This window comes from Camelus bactrianus, chromosome 15 (assembly GCF_048773025.1).
Source record: "Camelus bactrianus isolate YW-2024 breed Bactrian camel chromosome 15, ASM4877302v1, whole genome shotgun sequence".
NCBI classification, from domain to species: domain Eukaryota; kingdom Metazoa; phylum Chordata; class Mammalia; order Artiodactyla; family Camelidae; genus Camelus; species Camelus bactrianus.
Genome location: NC_133553.1, coordinates 52,523,329 through 52,540,970, shown reverse-complemented (window position 1 = coordinate 52,540,970; position 17,642 = coordinate 52,523,329). Strand labels below are relative to the sequence as shown.

General features: G+C 47.5%; 1 protein-coding gene across 6 annotated transcripts in view; it reads right to left on the bottom strand.

The window, feature by feature from the left end:
- SPTBN1 (spectrin beta, non-erythrocytic 1) overlaps positions 1 to 17,642 on the bottom strand; it is a 184,551-nt gene that overhangs the window by 101,241 nt on the left and 65,668 nt on the right. The window contains exons 3-4 of one of the 6 annotated variants that reach the window (XM_074341142.1): positions 12,232 to 12,256; positions 507 to 601 (exon numbers count right to left, since the gene is read on the bottom strand). The exons of 4 other annotated variants lie outside the window; for them this stretch is intronic. In XM_074341142.1, coding sequence (XP_074197243.1) covers positions 507 to 601; positions 12,232 to 12,256 — 120 coding nt within the window. Of the gene's footprint in view, positions 1 to 506; positions 1,002 to 12,231; positions 12,257 to 17,642 lie in introns of those variants that run through there. One more of the 6 variants, XM_074341140.1, reaches the window with a different exon arrangement.

Sequence of the window (17,642 nt, the reverse complement as noted above, 5' to 3'; positions counted from 1 at the left end):
TTACCCAAAGCTTAGGAACAAAAAGACCACTCCCTCCTCCCCTTTGCTATTGTTCTACAGGGTGTCCGGTGGTGCACTTTACACCTTTAGGCTTCCGAGAGGTAAGAGGATGGGGGCTGGGAGACGGAGGCTACCGGGAATCAAATACTTGCATGCTAATAGGTTTATTAGCACCGATACGGCAAGATGCAAGACAGCTAAAAGGGCAGAAAATGTGTGTGCAGTGGGCATCAGATACCTGCCAACCAAGAAAGCCAAAGGGAAACTGGAGAGAGAGAGGGAGGGAGGGAGGGAGACTCCAAATGGTGGCTTTTCTGGAGAAGAGAGTGAGAAACTGTCTCCTTTAAGTAGTGAATGGGGTGCTCGCAGCCAACCAGAGGCTTTGGGGCCGGGCGAGCCGCTGGCGGTCTTCATTAGGGTCACGTACCATATGGCACAAATAAAGCCTCAGAACCTCCCGGAGGTACGGCTCCAGGGCAGGCCCGGCCTTTGAGAGGGGGGCTTACCTTGTAGCTGCTTGAATCTCCCTTCCAGCTGGTTGTAGTTGTAAGGCACCTGCCCCGTGTAAGCCGGCGACAGCGGCCCGGAGATGCTAGACGTCCTGTGCAATTCCATTATGCCCGGCGTAACGCCCCGGCGGGCTGCACGGTGGAAATCCCGCTCCGGCCCCCTCCTACCCCCATCCAACACGCAGCAGCTTCCGCAATGCTTGGCTCCCGGCCCGGGCTAAAAGGGCTGGACCTTAGGCAAGCCCCATTCCGGTCTGAAAGTCCAGCGGGGTGATCTGATAGCAAGTTGGCCGCAGGAGAGTCCACCTTAGCCCGGCCACTCACGCATCTAATTCCTTGTTGCTTTCCTTCCTTTCGTGGCCCTCGGCTCTAACCTTGAAATAAATGACTGAGGAGGGGAGGGAGGGCGGAGGGAGGGAGGCGCAAGCCCTACTTTAAATTTTTTGAAAATATGGCCAATCCTAAGCACGCCCTGGTCGCCAAGCCCGGGAGCTCGCGGGCGCAGCTCACACACCTCCTCCCGGCTGCCCGTGGCGGCCGCCGGTTTGTAATTTAATCAGGAGCCACTCGCCGTGCGCCCGGCGGTGATGTCACCTGATTAGCATAACAGCATTGTAGAGGAAACGCAGGCTGTACCACGAGGGGCGCAGGGGAGGCCGGCCGGCCGCGGCCCCCCACCCACCGGCCGCCGCAGAGCCCCGACCCCCTGGCCGGGCTCAGGACGCGCCTGCAGCGGTGGTACCTTCCCAAACAAAGCTGCTGGAATTACGATCTTTTGTTGAGAGCCTCACGTAACGGAAAAGTCTCTGATTACTATCACATGAAAAGGAGGCGGCCGGTAGGGTAAGGAGCCCCGTAGGTCCCCGGACCGGGCGGCTCATCCACTATTTAGCGTCTGCGGAGATCACGCGGCCATGCGAACCGCGCACCTGGGCGCGCGCGGCGTCCCCACCGCGCGGGCGCCAACCACGCGGCGGCGGCCGGGCTGTGCCAGCGGGTGAAAGTAACGCAAAGTCCCCCTGGGCACTGGGCCAGGCCACAGCGAGGGTTGGGGGCGGGACGTGTAAGTTCAGGCTCACGGAAGAATCTTCTCAACAGACTGCTGCTGCCAGCACGAGATGTTAAGCGGACGTTTTCTGGGGTAACTCCGGCCCTGTAATAGTAACTCGATGCAAGATTTATGGGAGCACCGATTTGCAAGGCATTGTGGGAGAAAGGTACACAGGTAAACACCTCCGGAATCCGTGACCGGGATGATTGTGAACCAATGAGGAGATAAAAGAAATTACCCTCAAACCCTACTGTGATTTGTAAAACAAGGCTTTACACTTTTGAGCTCTTCAGAAATTTAAAACTCTCCTCCCTAGCTGCTTCTCCCACCAATCTCAACCAAAAATAAAATCCCCTACATAGAAAATAACAGTGATCAAAATGTGTTCTTGGGAACACATAACTGACCCTAGTTACCCCCTACCCACCCATCCCCTTTCTCAGTAACTACAGGCAGACAACACAATACAAGTTTAGCATTTCCAGCGTGGAGCCATGAAGCCAGCCATACTCACTGAAGAAGGTGATGTCATTCCTAAGGGATTCCAACCTGCACTAAAGAGATGGGCCTCCCTTCACCTCAGGTTTACTTTAGTCCCCAGGGCACTTGTAATTCAAGTAACTGCATCCTGTTCAGGGCTAAAGTTAAAGCAAACCCAGAGTCTAGCTAACTCCCCAACTCAGATCAACCCTACTCCTTCCATCCGCACGAATGTATTTAATTCCTCCAGTGTCAACCTTCAGCTTTCTAAAGCCAGGTCCAGGATTCAAAGACATGTCTGATCATCCAAGATGTAGAGCATTTTCCAAAGCCCCTTTACTGCAATTGAAAATGCTAACAGCAAGGTGGCAAAATGAGGGGTCTTGGAGGAGGCCTTTGGCTAGAATTCCCAAGACCTGAGTTCCCAGTCCTGGCCAAGCCTCTTAATCACCTATGACCTTAGAAGGAACACTGGATTCTTTCTAAACCTCCGCTGTCAGACAGGGATGATTAATGCCTGCCTACAAAGTTACTGAAAATGCCCTCATACTATTCAAAATTGGGAGTATTTCTTGCAAAATGCACCTTTCTTGGATTTTCCCCACTATATCACATCAAGGCTACAAAGTGTAGGATAGAGAACTTCCTCATTTGACATATTTTTAACAGGCCCCTCTTCACTTTTAAATACACTGGTGAAGTGGTAAGTCTGTAAGTGTCCAGCTATGGGCACCAAAATGAGACTACAAAGTGCCTGCCAACTGACAACACTTTATTTTTAATCTTTAAGCCACTTAGTGAATAGAGTATGAGTCACCACTCTTAAGAGTCTCCCTTTCAGTTCCCTCTGGTATACGGAAGGAGGTAAATTAAGCTTTCTAATTAGCCAGGTTACATGCAGTGTGATGAAGACAGAAGCTGGGACTAGTGCAGCCACACCCGATACTAAAGAGCAGACAGAACAAGCCAGGAGCATTAGAACACAGGTATGTATTAGAAAGAAAGGTTTTGAGGCTAGGGGAGGGTTTAATAACCCCACAGGGGCAGGAGGTGAGAAGTGGGAACGCTCCGGTGTGATGGGGCCAGGGAAGAAGAGGACCCAACCCTGACAGGTTACATGACCACCTCCGCCTTGGCAGTGTGGAGAAGGTAAAGGCAGACCAGAGGCACTCATTCTTTATTCCGTGCAGTATCTACTGGACACCAACTGTGTGCAGGGCACATGGTCCAGTGTTTTGGAGGAGTCAAAGACAACTGCGAGAGTTGCTGGCCAAAGGAGATGGGGCAGATATGCCAAGAGTCCAAAACCAGAAGAACAAGGCAAGGGTTAGGTAGTGGAGCTACAAGAGTTCACAGGACAAGGAGGTCACATCTGCCTAGGAAGGCAGGTAGGAACAACTCCAGGAGGGACTGGCATTTGACCAGACCTGGAAACACAGGTAGACTATCAACAGACTTGACAAGGGGGACGCCTCCTCTTCTAGCTGGGGGAAAGCAGCCCCAGGAAAGGCACCGGCACTGACTGGACTGTCTGGGGAACAGCACCAGTGAGGGCTACTATTTGACTGAAGTATAAGGGACAATGGTCAGGGAGGAGGGAAGCCAAGAGAGGCAGGCTTGGGACCACTGGAGATTTTTGAGCCAGAGGAGGATGGGATCTGGGTTGGGCTTTTGGGACGATTAATCTGGCAGTGGTAGATTAGAATGGGTGGGAAGGACAGACACCGAAGGCAGCAAGGTCCACTTGTCCAGATCAAAGGGCCAGTCAGGGTGTGGAAACAGGAACAAAAAGGAATGCACTGATGCAAGAGTTAATCCATAGGATTCTGGTAACCAGCTAAAGCCCTATGGGACTTCAAAGGCTTTGGGAGGTTCAAAGGCTTAGGCTGAAGAGGACTCTGGGGTTTTAGAACTGGCTGTGGAGTATGGGGAGGATTGAACATTTCCTTCCAGACAGGCTGCAACACCACGGGGGGCATTTCCAGAAATGGTTGGGGACATGGACATAGAGTTCAAGGCTGAAGATACAGCCCATGCACAGTAGGCTGAAGTCTAGGAAGGGACATAAGAGGCAAGGGCCCAAGCAGAGAGCATCTGGGCCAGCATCTGGGAGGGAGGAGACACAAGAGCAGAGAAACCAAGGAGTTATAGAATGAAAATCCAAGAGAGGGGAGAGAGACTTGAGCAGGAAAGGTGGCGCCATGTGCTGCAGAAAGAACATAGAACTAGCAGTCAGAGAAAAAGTGATCCAGTGTGTCAATTAGGAGATCAGGGGGTAAGAAAAGCTGATGTGAAGTCACAGGAGTTGGAGAGTGAGGAGCAAAGGGAAGGTGCAGGACAGGAAGGTGGAGGCGGTAAAGGTAAGACCAGGGAAGGGTTCTGGGGCACATCCTCTGTGCACAGGCTCCAGCCCCGAGTTGGTACAGGCAGGAAAAGGCCAATGGGAGATGGCTCACAGGGGTAGGTGGCCTGTGTTAGCCTCAGCCAAGGAGGTCAGCTTACCTTCAGAGGCAGGAGGGCAAGGACGGAGACATTCTGAGGAGGAAAGTAGGAATGTAAAGGTGCTTGCCCATCTCTAATTTAATAAAGCAAGAGGCCAGGGGTCCAAGTCACAGTTTTATTTATAGTGATCTAGGAAAAAGAACGCTGCGGACATCTCCAGCAGAAACATGCAGCCGATGACTGGGGACAGCAAGGCAGGGAGAGTTTTCAGAATGTTCAGTGGTCAAGCTTCTGGAAGAAACAGACCCTGCAATTTTACCCTATCTTCTCCATCTTTTCTAATCTAAAAAATGACTGTCCCTCACCCACACCACCAAGGATACGGACACACGTGGCCAACTCTGACGAGTGGTTCTGCCTGCCTTCAAGCTGCATGAAGATTCCAAGGCACAATGAAAGATGGCCACGACCGATTGGTAAAGTCAGCTATGGGACTGAAGCAACTGAGCCCAAGTCACACGTATCTGCTGACCTTGTGATGCCAGAAAGGTAAAACCAAGTCATTCCAGTGATCTGCAGACAGCACAAACCAGAAGTGCTGTGGTGTGGTGGAAAGACTCAAGTCCACAGTCAGGCACTCAGGCTCACCCCAACTCCTGAGGACCACCCAGGAGCCAAGGAATTGCATGTGTGTCCTACCCCGCTGGGCCCTGCAATCCTCACTCATAAGTCAAACAGGCTGGAATCCATGGTCATAAAAATTCCTTCTGGTTCTAAATGTATTTATGAGTTATTCGGGTTCCCCTCTCTTGGAGACTTCCACTGTAGTCCCAATTAACATCAATCTCCACATGAACCGAATGGCCATAATAACATCACAACATTACGGCTATAAAACGGTTTCACGTACATTTTCTTCAGTGAGATAGGTACCGTGTCCATTTTGCAGACAAGGCAACAGAGGTTCAGAGAGAAGCAATGCCTTGCTCAGGGCCCCACAGTTGGTGAAGCAGTCACACCTGGACAGCAGACCTACCAGTCTAGTGCCCCGAGTATGAGTTTACTAATGGTTTCTACACTTTTCAGAAAACCCCTAAGACTCGATAAATGATCTCAAGGCAAACCTAAAACCCAAGCAAGCCTCCACATGAACCTATAAATACTTAAGTTTGGGTCAGGGCCGGGCACATTCTCTGCTGGTTCACACCAAAGTTACTACTTAGAGGGTTCTCTTGCTGGGAGGGTTTTGTTTGGTCTTGTTTGGGTTTGGTTTTATTCCTTTTCTCATACTTGGTGGACCTGTAGCTGAGATTCTGTATGACTTAGCATGTAGCATGTGAATGGGAACACTAAGGGGGTGAGATGAAACCTCTGATTGTTCCAAAAGGCTTTATATAGTCTGAGCGGTCAAAAAAAAAAAAAGGAACACTTTTCCTGCATTACAGGGAGCTTGAAAGGGTAAGCCATGAGGTGGTTGATTTCCTGAACATCTAAACATTAACAAGACTGAAAATGTCTGGGAGAGGATGGCCAAAATACTAAGATGTGGTGGGATTTGTACACATTCAAGGACTTGAAAACACCAACCCAAGAGCTGGGAAAAGGTGGTAGGAACAGAGAGGTACAGAAAACAACAAGGTTTCAAATATAAACTTTTCTGCCAAATTCTCTGCTGCTTTCTATCGCTGTTTCCAGATCTGCCTTTTGTTCATTGCTGTCAAATCCCTTGACAGATGGATGACCACAGCCAATTTCTCCTAAGCATTTCTTTACAGGAAACCAAAATACTACCACCAAAATAATCCTCTTCCACCGCTGTGGCCAGACAGAGAAGCCAGCTCCAAATCACGCCACTGCGTTTACGCTCCACACAGCTAAAGCTTACATGATCTTTCTGCCTCATCTCTCCAGTTCTACTTCTGTCTTTCCTCTCGGGCCCAGCTGCTCCATTCTGCGGGAGCCCCCGGCCCACTTCCCCTAGTCTTGAATTCTCAACTGTGATCTTTCTTCTTCTATTTCTACTCTATAATGCCTGGAGAGTCTCCCTCCTGAGAATTACCTAGTTCCCGCATTCCTCACTGTCCAAAGCCTGCCTCAGGATGTGTCTTCTCTTAGAAACCCATCGCTTTCTCAATCGAAATTGCCTTCCTAACCAGAAAACTCAACCAAGCCTACAGCCATGAAACCCAGCCAAAACCAGAAAACAAAAAGTTATCTGAAACCTCTTCTTCCCATCCCAAAGAACAATTTTCACAAAGTCCCACTGGCAGAACACATCTGTGACAATGGCATTTGTGTGCCATTGCTACCTGTCTGCCACCCTTCCAGAACGTCTCCCTTCTCAGGGCCCATGGCCTGGGCAGCTGAAAGCCGTCAGCAGCAACTCTCCTCCGTCACATCCCACACGACTCCTAGGTCAGGACTGAGACCAGCCCTCTCCTTACCCCTGGAGTACCGCCCACTGAGCAGCTGGGTCGGGTTTTGGAAATGCAAAGCTGGAGGAAGAAAGGTGATTAAAAACAAGACTTGGAATCTAGGAAGCTGGCTATGCCACTTCCTAGTTTGTGATTCACTGAGCCTGAAAAATGGGTACAAGAATGGGACCAACCTCATAGAGTTTTTCTACGATTGAGTTAAATGTTCAGAAAGACCTGTCCTAGCAGCTATGATCACTAGTCCTTAAACTCCTTGTAGAGGAAATTTCAAAAACTAATTCCACCCCACCTCTTCACCGAGGAAGCTACCCGCTGGAGGATGCCGTGGGTTCCACGTGGAATCACCGTCCTCAGGCTGGGAACCAGAGTGGTCACCCCTTTGGATCTGGGGACAAGGACAGTTTGGAATAGCAGGACCACTCCTCCTACTGGGAGGGACTGAGAAACCCCTTTCCCTTCTCTTTAACTCACCCCATTACACACTGGGAAAGGCATATTCAAAATCATATTTTAGTCATAAAAGTAGCAGTGTCTCAGAGATAGCAAGAACACAATCCTCACCATGAAATAAGTTATGAGAGGCCTATGTTTTCAGAAAGGCCAATGTCTGTTTGAGGTGGGGCTATCAGATTTGATACTTCAGGACTTAGCAAAACGAGAACAAAGATTAAAGGGAGGGCTAAAGGTATTTTCCACTGACAACAATTGCTAACTCTGTTCCTTGGAGGCCATGGATGGATGGATGGATGGATTTCTCCCTCCCTCCACCTGCCACACTCCATTCCCACAAAATCACCTACTTATATGGCTGAAATACCAGGGCAAATCTAATTTTTATTCATATCCTCTTCCTGTTTCTTGTCCCACTGGTCACAGCAGAACTGAATACAAAGCACTGACATCTCTGCTGAGAAGGAGAAAAATGGCAAGTTACACTCAGTGACAAGCACCCAAGGTCCTGGGGAAGGAAGGAATGCAGTTTATTGAATCTTCAGCCCCAGCCAAACCTTATCCTGCATTCTTATCTCATCTGTTATCTGCACACACAAAGCTGCCCTGTACAGGCAAAAGAATGCCCCAGTCCAGAGGCCCCACCTTTGGCAAACAGGTGTTGCTATGCCTGTGAGTATGTAACACCAGCCAGGGCCAAGATCGGGCTCCTCGCTACAGGTAGAGTGGTTCAGAGGAAAGAACAGCTGAGGAATGCAGCGGGCCCAGGCCTGCGCTTGCCCACGATTCTTGGTTCCGCTTCCCACCTCCAGCGTGGAGGGAAGAGGCTGACAGACACAGGTGTTCAGAGCCATTGGGCCAGAGTTTCACAAGGACACAGGTGGGGCAGTGAGAAGACGCCGTTTCTTGGTGGCACTGCTCCTGGGAAAGACATGGGGAAAGAGGAAATACAAATCTAGCCTTTGGGAAAACAGGCCTTTGGACCTTACCCACAGCCATTCATACCCAGGTTATCTTTTCCAGGACCTTAACACAGTCTGGCTGTAATGAGAAAAGGTGAAAAGAGCAGGCTGAACAGCACCTGGAGAGGAGAGGAGGAGGGGAGTGGGGGGATTTAAACCTCATCATCAAGACACAGGCCCCACACTGCCTGGTCTGCAGAGAGCAAACGCCAACCCATCCAACAAGTTCTCAGCCCCACCATGTCCTCAGCACAGGCCATCGGAGGGTCCCCCACATTATAAGAAGTGATTTCTTCTCTGCAGGTACTTCCAGCCTAGCTGAGTAAGCAGGACACACAGGCATGACACACAAAGACGTGGTAGAATAGAACAAGTGAGGTTAGTGACAGTTACAGTGAGTACCACTCTGAATAGACCGACAACAGTGTTCTCCTTGGCTGAGAAAAGACCAGAGCAGAATGGGGTTTCTGCCCCCCGAACGCTCTCTGTTGCTCTACCATCATATTCACAATTTTAATGCGGCTTCTAACTAAATCGCTGCCAACAGGCGCCATACTACCACGAGTGTGCAGTGTATTGTATTTATTAATTGGGGTGGAGGGGGGGCTGATTTCTTGCTCTTTGAAAAACAGGCCCTGATTACCCAGGTGCAGGGCCACGGAGCAGCACATGCAGCACTGGCATGTTAAAACGTGAAATGTTTTAAGGGTGCAACCATTCCTTCCTCCTTGGCACCTGAGCTTCTGCCGATCCCTCAATGAGATAGCACAGCCTCCTTCCCACAGGACTTTGCCAGGCAGCAACTGGCTGGGCACAGGCCCTGAATAATTCATGGGCAGCCTGCTCACCCAGGAGCACCAAGGCCCACCAGCTGCCATGCACTGGGAGGCAGGCTCCAGGCTTACGGTGAAAGAATGAATATTATCAACTCCCTTGGAGACCTTCTTTACAGAAATGGACCATCCATCCCTGACCTTTTACTGACTGACTTTCACTCTAAGGTGGACAGGTCCCAGGTATAGATGGGGTGGGGAGAAACTGATGTCCTCAAACAAGCGCTTGGTCAGGATGTCAATCTCCCTCCCAGCATGCTGAGATGATGCAGGTAAAGGGCCAGACACTGTGCCTGACACTAGACAGATGCTCAATAAATGCCAGTCCTCGTCCCCTACCCCTACCTGTCCCTCTGCTCCAGCCAAATCTGATCCAAGCTTCACCACCTGTCTCGGGCTTTCCCACCTCCATGCCTCTGCTCTTGGCGCTCTCCTGCTCTCTCCCTTCCAGTCTAAAGTCCACCTATCATCTAAAGTCCACCCATCCTTCAAGCCAAGCTCAAAACTTCCCTCCTCCAGGAAGGCTTCCCAGATATTCCGGCTGAGACGATTGCTCCTTCTCAGAAACCCGATAGCCATACTGTCAGCCCCCCTCATGTGGCACCTATCCTGTGCTGCCTTATAGTAATGCTTATCTCTTCTTGGGTACCAGTCTTATCTACCTAATTAAAATAATGGAGAGTGCCCCAGTGACAGACTCAAAAGAAGTGAAAAGTGGGCTCCAGTCTCAGCTTTTGACACTGACTAGCCTTGCTGACCCCCAGTCAGTCCCTCGACTTCTCACAATGCTCTCCCTAAAGCCCAAGGGATCTGCAATAGAACATCTCTAAGATCCTCTGGATAGAACGCTCTTGGAAATACACCATTTTCTGTTTTAGGGTGGATACAAACCTTATATAACCTTCACTCCATACCTAGTCCAATATCCTCTAAGAAACAATTGTTCAAAGGCAATTCAGCCATTTCAGAAACCTCAACACTGAACAGAAGCCTGAACAGAGCCACAGGGCCTCCTCCACCTTATAGAAACCTCTGCCCCGACCAAACCTTAATCCTTCACAACGACAAGAGAGCTAGAACTCCTGACAGGTGTCAAGAAGGTCCTTTGCAAAATTCATTCACCTGAACCAACCATCTTATTTATAGAGAAGGGAAATGAGGCAGAGTGGCATGGCCAGAGACAGAATAAGTCACTGTGTACCAGTACCCAGAAAATAGGCCTCCTGAACTCCTGCTGCCTCTTTCATTCCTAGGGAACACCTGAAGGTATCGGGAGCCAAGGACAAAGGACGTGACACCCATTTCTCATGCATTTCAGTCAGTGAAGCAGGCCCAGGGCTTAAAATCAGGGAGCACGAAACCTCATTCACCCCTCTCCCACCTCACCTTCCAGCAACCAACACCAAGTTGGAGCCAGCAGGCTTGTACTAAGACGACCCGAATCTTTCCGTGTTCTCCAACATCCAACTTGTACCCGCTCAGAGAGGAGGCCCCAGGCTGTGGTCCCGGCCCCTCTGATCTCAGCCTCCCAGCCCAGCAGAGAACCAATACACAGTCAGCCCCAAAGGAACGGAACCCCAGGGTCTGTTGTTCAAATCCCCTTCTCTCGGTCTTCTTCACCGGACTTTTCTCTATTATTATGATGTTCAAAGGGGACAGTTTATTCAGGAGGCATTTTTAAAAAGAATATCTGACAAATGGATTTAGTCATTATAACTAGAACTTTAATGTTAGGTAAAGAATGAAGTTGGAGAAGAGAGAGACTAAGCTCTTTTCTAAAACCCGCCAAGTTCACCCATAACCACCTTTCTACTCACCTTTTTTATTACCATTCCTATCACCCTTTTAATTACCACTTACCAGGAAAAACATGAATTATGACCATGATGGTACCTTTTCTCCACTGCATCTTATCTTAATAACATAATAAAAGCTTCACTAAAGGATGGGGAGAAATTGGAACCCTTGTGCACTGTTGGTGGGAATGTAAAATGGTGCAGCTGCTATGAAAAAGTATGATGGTTTCTCAAAGAATTAAAATTGGAATTACATGTGATCCAGCAATCCCAATTCTGGGTTTCTCCAAAAGAACTGAAAGCAGAATCTCAAAGAGACACTTGCACACCCATGTTCACCACAGCATTGTTCACAAGAGCCAAGAGGTGGAAGTAATCCAAATGAACGAATGGATGAAGAAAACGTGGAACATACGTACAATGGGATATTATTCAGCCTTAAAAGAGAAGGTCATTCTGTCACCTGCTACAACATGGATGAACTTGAGGACACTATGTTAAGTCATTATGAAAAAAGGCAGTCATAAAAAGAAAGGTAACGTACAACTCCACTTACATCAGGTACCTGGAGTAGTCAAACTCAAGGAACCAAAGTAGAATGGAGGTTGCCAGGAGCTGGGAGAAGGGGAACGGGGAGTTGTTATTTAATGGGTATTGAGTTTCAGTTTTGCAAGATGAAAAAGTTCCAGAGATCTGCTACATAACAATGTCAACATAGTTAACACTACTGAACTGTACACTTAAAAATAGTTAATATGGTAAATTTTATGTTTTTTAACCATATTTTAAAAAAATAAAATTTTAAAAGCTTCAGTAAAGACTTGGGGGGAATCCACTCCAGGCATGGGAAAAAAACAGATCTAAAGCCACGTTATGCGTCCATGACTCTGAACTTGAACAAACTGTTCTCAAATGCTATCAACCAACACATTGATTCCTCCAAGTCCTCCAAGTCTACTCTTCAACTCTTAAGGAAGAAAAAAAAAAAAACTTCTATGGGAATCCTGCCAGGTCTCATTTTTACAACGAAAGTCCTAATAAATTACTTATTGACTCCAAATTGCCTCCAAGCCTCACATCTGTGTACACGGTGCTGCAGAGTAACCTCCACTGACCACAGTTACCCCTGGTGTCAGGCCTGATCCCTGTTAAGTCCAACCTTCAGACCTGCCGCCCAGCTAAAGAATACTGATATCCTGTCAACGGAGCACATACATAGTTTCCTGCTAAGAATAATTTTAGTGTAATAAGGGCTCGTGAAGCAACAGATCACGGTTCCTGCTGATCAAAATGTCCTTCTATCCCACCTATTTAAGATTATGGAAGTGCAAATGGCAAAAACCATTACACAGGAGAGAAGATTATAAGCCAAGTCTTGTTAACACTCTACAAGCGCCTGTGTTTCTGACTCATCAAACATAAAAAGTTAACAGAAAATTAACAAGAGACTAGGACCTGAGTCAGAGTCACACGGCATTTATTATTTCCCGGAGAAGGACAAAGGTTGTCATCATCCCTAGACTCATACACAGTCTGCATCTCACTGTGTACACAGAAACCACCAGGAAGAGAGGCCCAAACTCACCTCGGTAACCACGGGAAGTCAGCCTTCCTAACTCCTCAGGAGCCCACACACAATCTTACAGGCCTCAGGGACTTGAGTATCTAACCAGCCCGCCCCCTCGTTTTCCAAATGAGGACACTGAGGCTGAGAGAGGTTGGATGATTCAAGTCTCATCTCACCCAGCCCAGCAGGACCCAGTCTCGGGGCTGCAGTAACAGCACTGACCACAGCCTCCTATCTGAAGTCCTTCTGTCAATGCCATAAAAAGCTGTTTGACCTAAGAGAAGTTTTTCCTAGAATTTAACGCCCCTGTTTAATGCCTGGCTTTTCTCTAACAGCAGAATAGCAATGGAATAGGAAGCACGTTAAATAAAGTGCCCAGCTAGTAACTGTCACTCGGTGGGATCTTAGGATATCTTCACTTATTTAATTCCCTCCTTCCTTAAGTAAAAATGTAACCTTTTGCAAAACACATTTTTCACGTTGTTTCTACAACCTACCAACAGTCATATCTAGGATATATTTTATACCTCCATACTTTACAAGGTAATTCACACCACCATACCTTTAGTACACTATTTAACATAAATAAACGTTTGACCTTTTTTAAAAATAGGTCACCAAGGCCCCCCTTTTTAAACTGGTCACACTTCTTTTGTGCTTGACAATCAGAAGAAAGAATGCTGTAAAATATCTGATTCTTAATTCAGTTTTTCTGTTAAATATAGGTAATGTTTGGCTCTCCTGGGAAAGGTTTCAAAATAAGCTCAGTCACCAATGATGTCCCAAATGAGTATTCATTACTTAAAAAAAAAAAAAAAAAAAAACGACTTTGCTCTAACTTCTGTTCCTCCAGCAGTTCTAATCTTCTAAGTTTACTCAAGGTATTGCAAAATCTTACTCGTCATTCTCTAAAATGGAGTAATTGAAGGGAGAGGTACAAGATTTCTTTTTCATGAATTAAAGGGCATTCAGAGGCCTACAAATACTTATGCGAAGGAGGGCAATTTCCAAGAGAATTAGAGAAGACAGGTCAAAGATAGGCATCAGAGGTTTGCAATTACTGCCCTGGAAAGCAGGGGACTCTGATTTGTATTACCACTAACGCAGGCAGGCTGGGGCAAATGACCGACCACATTCAGAAAATCTCAGACGGAAATCTGTGAAATGGGGGCAAATGGCCTCTACCAAAGACTGCTCTGAGTATTACAGTAATATTTTTATAATCTTCCCCAAGATGAAAGCAATACACAAATTTTAAGTATTATAAATAATCCCCCTGAAAATCTAGAAATATTTCTTTTTTATTATCCCCTGATACCAAACTACAGCTGTCTCAACAAGAAAGGACAGAGCACTAAAGCTAGTAACCCCCACCAGGGACCAACCCTCTCCTGGCAAGTGCTGGCTTGGATGTTCTGTGCTGAGCACCGCCCTCTCCCTCCAAGGAACGCAGGTCTCCCATCCCTGTCTCCATCCCACCCTCCGTCCGACCTTGGTGATTTGCAGGGAAAAAAATAAACAAATTTCTCAACCTCCACTCCAAGGAAAGTTCTTATATATTTATTGCACTTTCCCCCAAGTCACTCTCAAGAAATGATCATTTTAATGTGCACTGAGTACAAACCTAAAACAGGAAAATGTAGCAAGAGAAGACGCAAAAGCAAGGAACCTAATTAGGTTTTTTTTAATTAAAAAAAATGAGTCTTTTCCGGTTCTTTTCTCCCCCCACCCCCCAACGAAGAAGGCCTGGAGTCACAAATGCACTCTAAACACCCACAAGCAAAGCCACAGGCCAGCACTGTCTCTAGGCCATTGGACACATGCCCTTTGAATGTTCTTGCTTTTCCACCTTGACTTCTGATCTTCCCATCGTGCATCAATGTAATATTTCTCAGTACGGAGAAGACAGGAGCCCTCTCTTCAGAAGATTTACCTTCCTAATGCAAAGTTATAATTAACACTTCCCACGTGTGCCTATAGAGTGCAGACACTGAGCTAAGCACCTTCCCACATTACAGTTCTCTCAACATCCCACCAGGAGGATGTTTTGATTCTCTTCCTATAGAAGTAACTCTGCCCACTACCTTACAGCTGCTAAGTGGCAGAGCAGGGGTTTAACCTCGGACTCCAGACCTCGAAAGCCACTCTTTTCCTTTCTTTGCATCAGCCCTGAGACAAACGGTCCTGGACGCCTGAATCCAAACGGACGAAAAACTGGGGGCTTGGGCCCTAGGAGACCTGCACATGGGTGCGTGGAGAGGCAGATGAGAGAGCCTCGGAGCCCATACGGTTTCCAAAGGCTAGAGAGAATGTAGGCAAATGCAAGCAAAGGAAAGCATAATTCTGAAAACTGGAGGCCATGTGATAGAGCCAAACAAAAACAAAAACCGAAAACTGAACAGTGGCCTGCCTTGCAGATTCGTGACCAAAATACCCACATCAGACCCTCAAGATACCCCAAGCATCTGGCACCCAGAAGGAAAAATTTAGCATGAGGCTTCATATAACCAAACCTAACTCACCTTCCTCCCTGGTCCCTTTTCCATGCCCTCCGCAGCCCACTGAAGAGCAAGTCCTAGGACTCTGATGAACAGTTTAAGCCCTTGCTCTCTCAAACCCCTGGCCACTGCTCCACTTTCCGGACTTCCTCTCTGCTCCTCCCTGGACAGACAGGACCATCTCCCAGAACGGCCTCCCACTCCAGCCGTTCTCCGGAGCCTTCCTCCACGGTGTCCCCAGAGGGTTCCTGCTGAGACCAAGCCCCATCCGACTGGTGCTTCTCAGGCTAAGTCACTAGAAGGCTCAGGACCCTGGGGGGCGGAGATCTAGGCGAGACCACTCTGTTTCACCCAGAGTGGCTCCAAGTTTGCCATTTTACCTACTGAGGTAACAAAATTCTACTTAAAATTAAAAATTCTCCTGAACTCCATGTTGAAAACGACTGGCTAAAAGGATAAAGACTAAACTCCTGGGCAGGGCATTCAAGGACCTCCTCATCCACTTCTCCCTGGCAGAGCTGGGCACCTCAGTGCCGTTCAGGGCACCCCCTGCTCAGCCTGAACTCCCTTCCATCTACTGACACTGCCTCTCCTCTGTGAGAAGTGAACGTCTTTCCCACTGACCACAGGCTTGATTTCACTCAATCACCTATCGCTACACAGATGACCCTTGAACAACACTGATTTGAACCGGGCAGGTCCACTAATCTGCAGATTGTTTTCAATAGTAAGTACTACAGAGCTACACGATCGTGGTTGGCTGAATCGGCAGATGTGAAACCGCAGACACCGAGCACCCATGATACAGAGGGTCGCCTGGGAAGTTAGAGGCGGCTCTGACCGCATGGAGGGTCAGCAGCACGAATCCCCACACTGTTCAAGGGTCAACTGCATTTCTACCATTAATCACTGTGCCTGGCACACAGCAGGTGCTCAAAAAATATCTCTCATTCACTAATGAATGAAACAAAAAAAATCAAATAATCTCTAATAATCATGATTCACATAGCTCAGAAAAAGAGAGGCCACTTAGACATACTTTCAAACGTACCTGCTACCACAGGGCTTTCCTGTTAGTGATAAGCTCTAATTAGCGGATCAATACTAGTGTTAAAAAACGGAACTGAAAATATCAGAGCATCTCATGAAATGCAAGTAAACACTACTTTGTGAAATTTAAATGTGGGTGGATATATTCACACATATACTCATTTACAGACAGTCCCTGACTTATTGTGGTTCAACTCGACTTTGCAAAAGCAATATGCATTCAGCAGAAACTATACTTTGAATTGTGACTCTTCATCTTTTCCTGGGATAGCGATACGCCGTGCGCTACACAGTACGATGCTGGGCAACAGCACATCAGCCACACGATCACAAGGGTAAAGAAGCAGTATACTTACAACCACTCTGTCTCTCACTTTCAGTGTAGTATAAACAACAAATTACATGAGACAGTCAACACTTTATTATAAAATATGCTTTTGTGTTAGACTCAGGCTACTGTAAGTGGTCTGAGCACATTTAAGGTCGGCTGGGCTAAGCTATCGTTTAGGTAGGTTAGGTGTATTAAATGCATTCTTTTGACTCATGACATTTTCGACTTGCTGATGGGTTTATCAGAACGTAACCTCGTCATAAATCAATGAAGATCTGGACATATGTTTATGTGTGTGCTAGGCTGTCAAGTACAATATATTTCTTACCGATACTTTGCTCAATTTGTTTTCTTTCAAAATCTTAAGTCAGTTCTAGATTAGATCGACGTAATTAAAGTACTCCATTCAGTTTAAAAACCACAGAAACACCATCCTTCATGATAAAAATTCAGTTCAGAGAGTAATGGTGGTGGGTATGCCGATTAAGATGGCTCCCTGAATGAGGGAGTTAAAAAAAAAACCCTGCACGTGGTCACACCTGACGATTACGGCTGATTAAATGCACAAAGAAAGCAGCACAAGCACACCTGTTAATTCAGTGCCGGGGGTTTTGGGTTTCGAATGGGTATCAAGTGCCTCCTCCAGCCTTGCCTCCTCTCCATCCTGCACTTTGCAAGGCAGTCTTGAATACCTCTACATTATTTACAAGCATCCCCTCCACCTCTGGCTTTCTCTCAAATGCTTGGGGACAGCTTCATGGACGGTGTGTGGAGGGGCTCAGGGCAAAAGTGAGAGATGCACATTAACCCTCTGCAGGGCCACCAGCTGCAGGTACAAAATTTTGTATTTTTCCGGCAGAGACATATCAAGAGCTAACAGATTTGGTCTGTAAACTTATTTCTCCAAAATCGCATATAACACAGCTTCAGGATTATCAATCCATGGAACTGTCGAGCCCATGTCCTGAGAAAAGGTAAAAACCGACCCGGGGGCCAAGCTGGCTAAATGACGTGCCACTAGCCCCGTGGATTTGCAAAGTTACTAGATTGTTTCTGTTGTTAACCACAGAGGAGAAGGCTTACATTGCACATCAGTCAGGACAACAACCATGACAACAGCACTCCAGTCCCCTTGGAGCCTAGTCCGAGGAATAGACGAACGGCCTTTGGCTACTGCAGCAAAACGGAGGCATTCTAGGAACCATATACAATGAGAACGTTTCCTTCCCTGCCGTGTG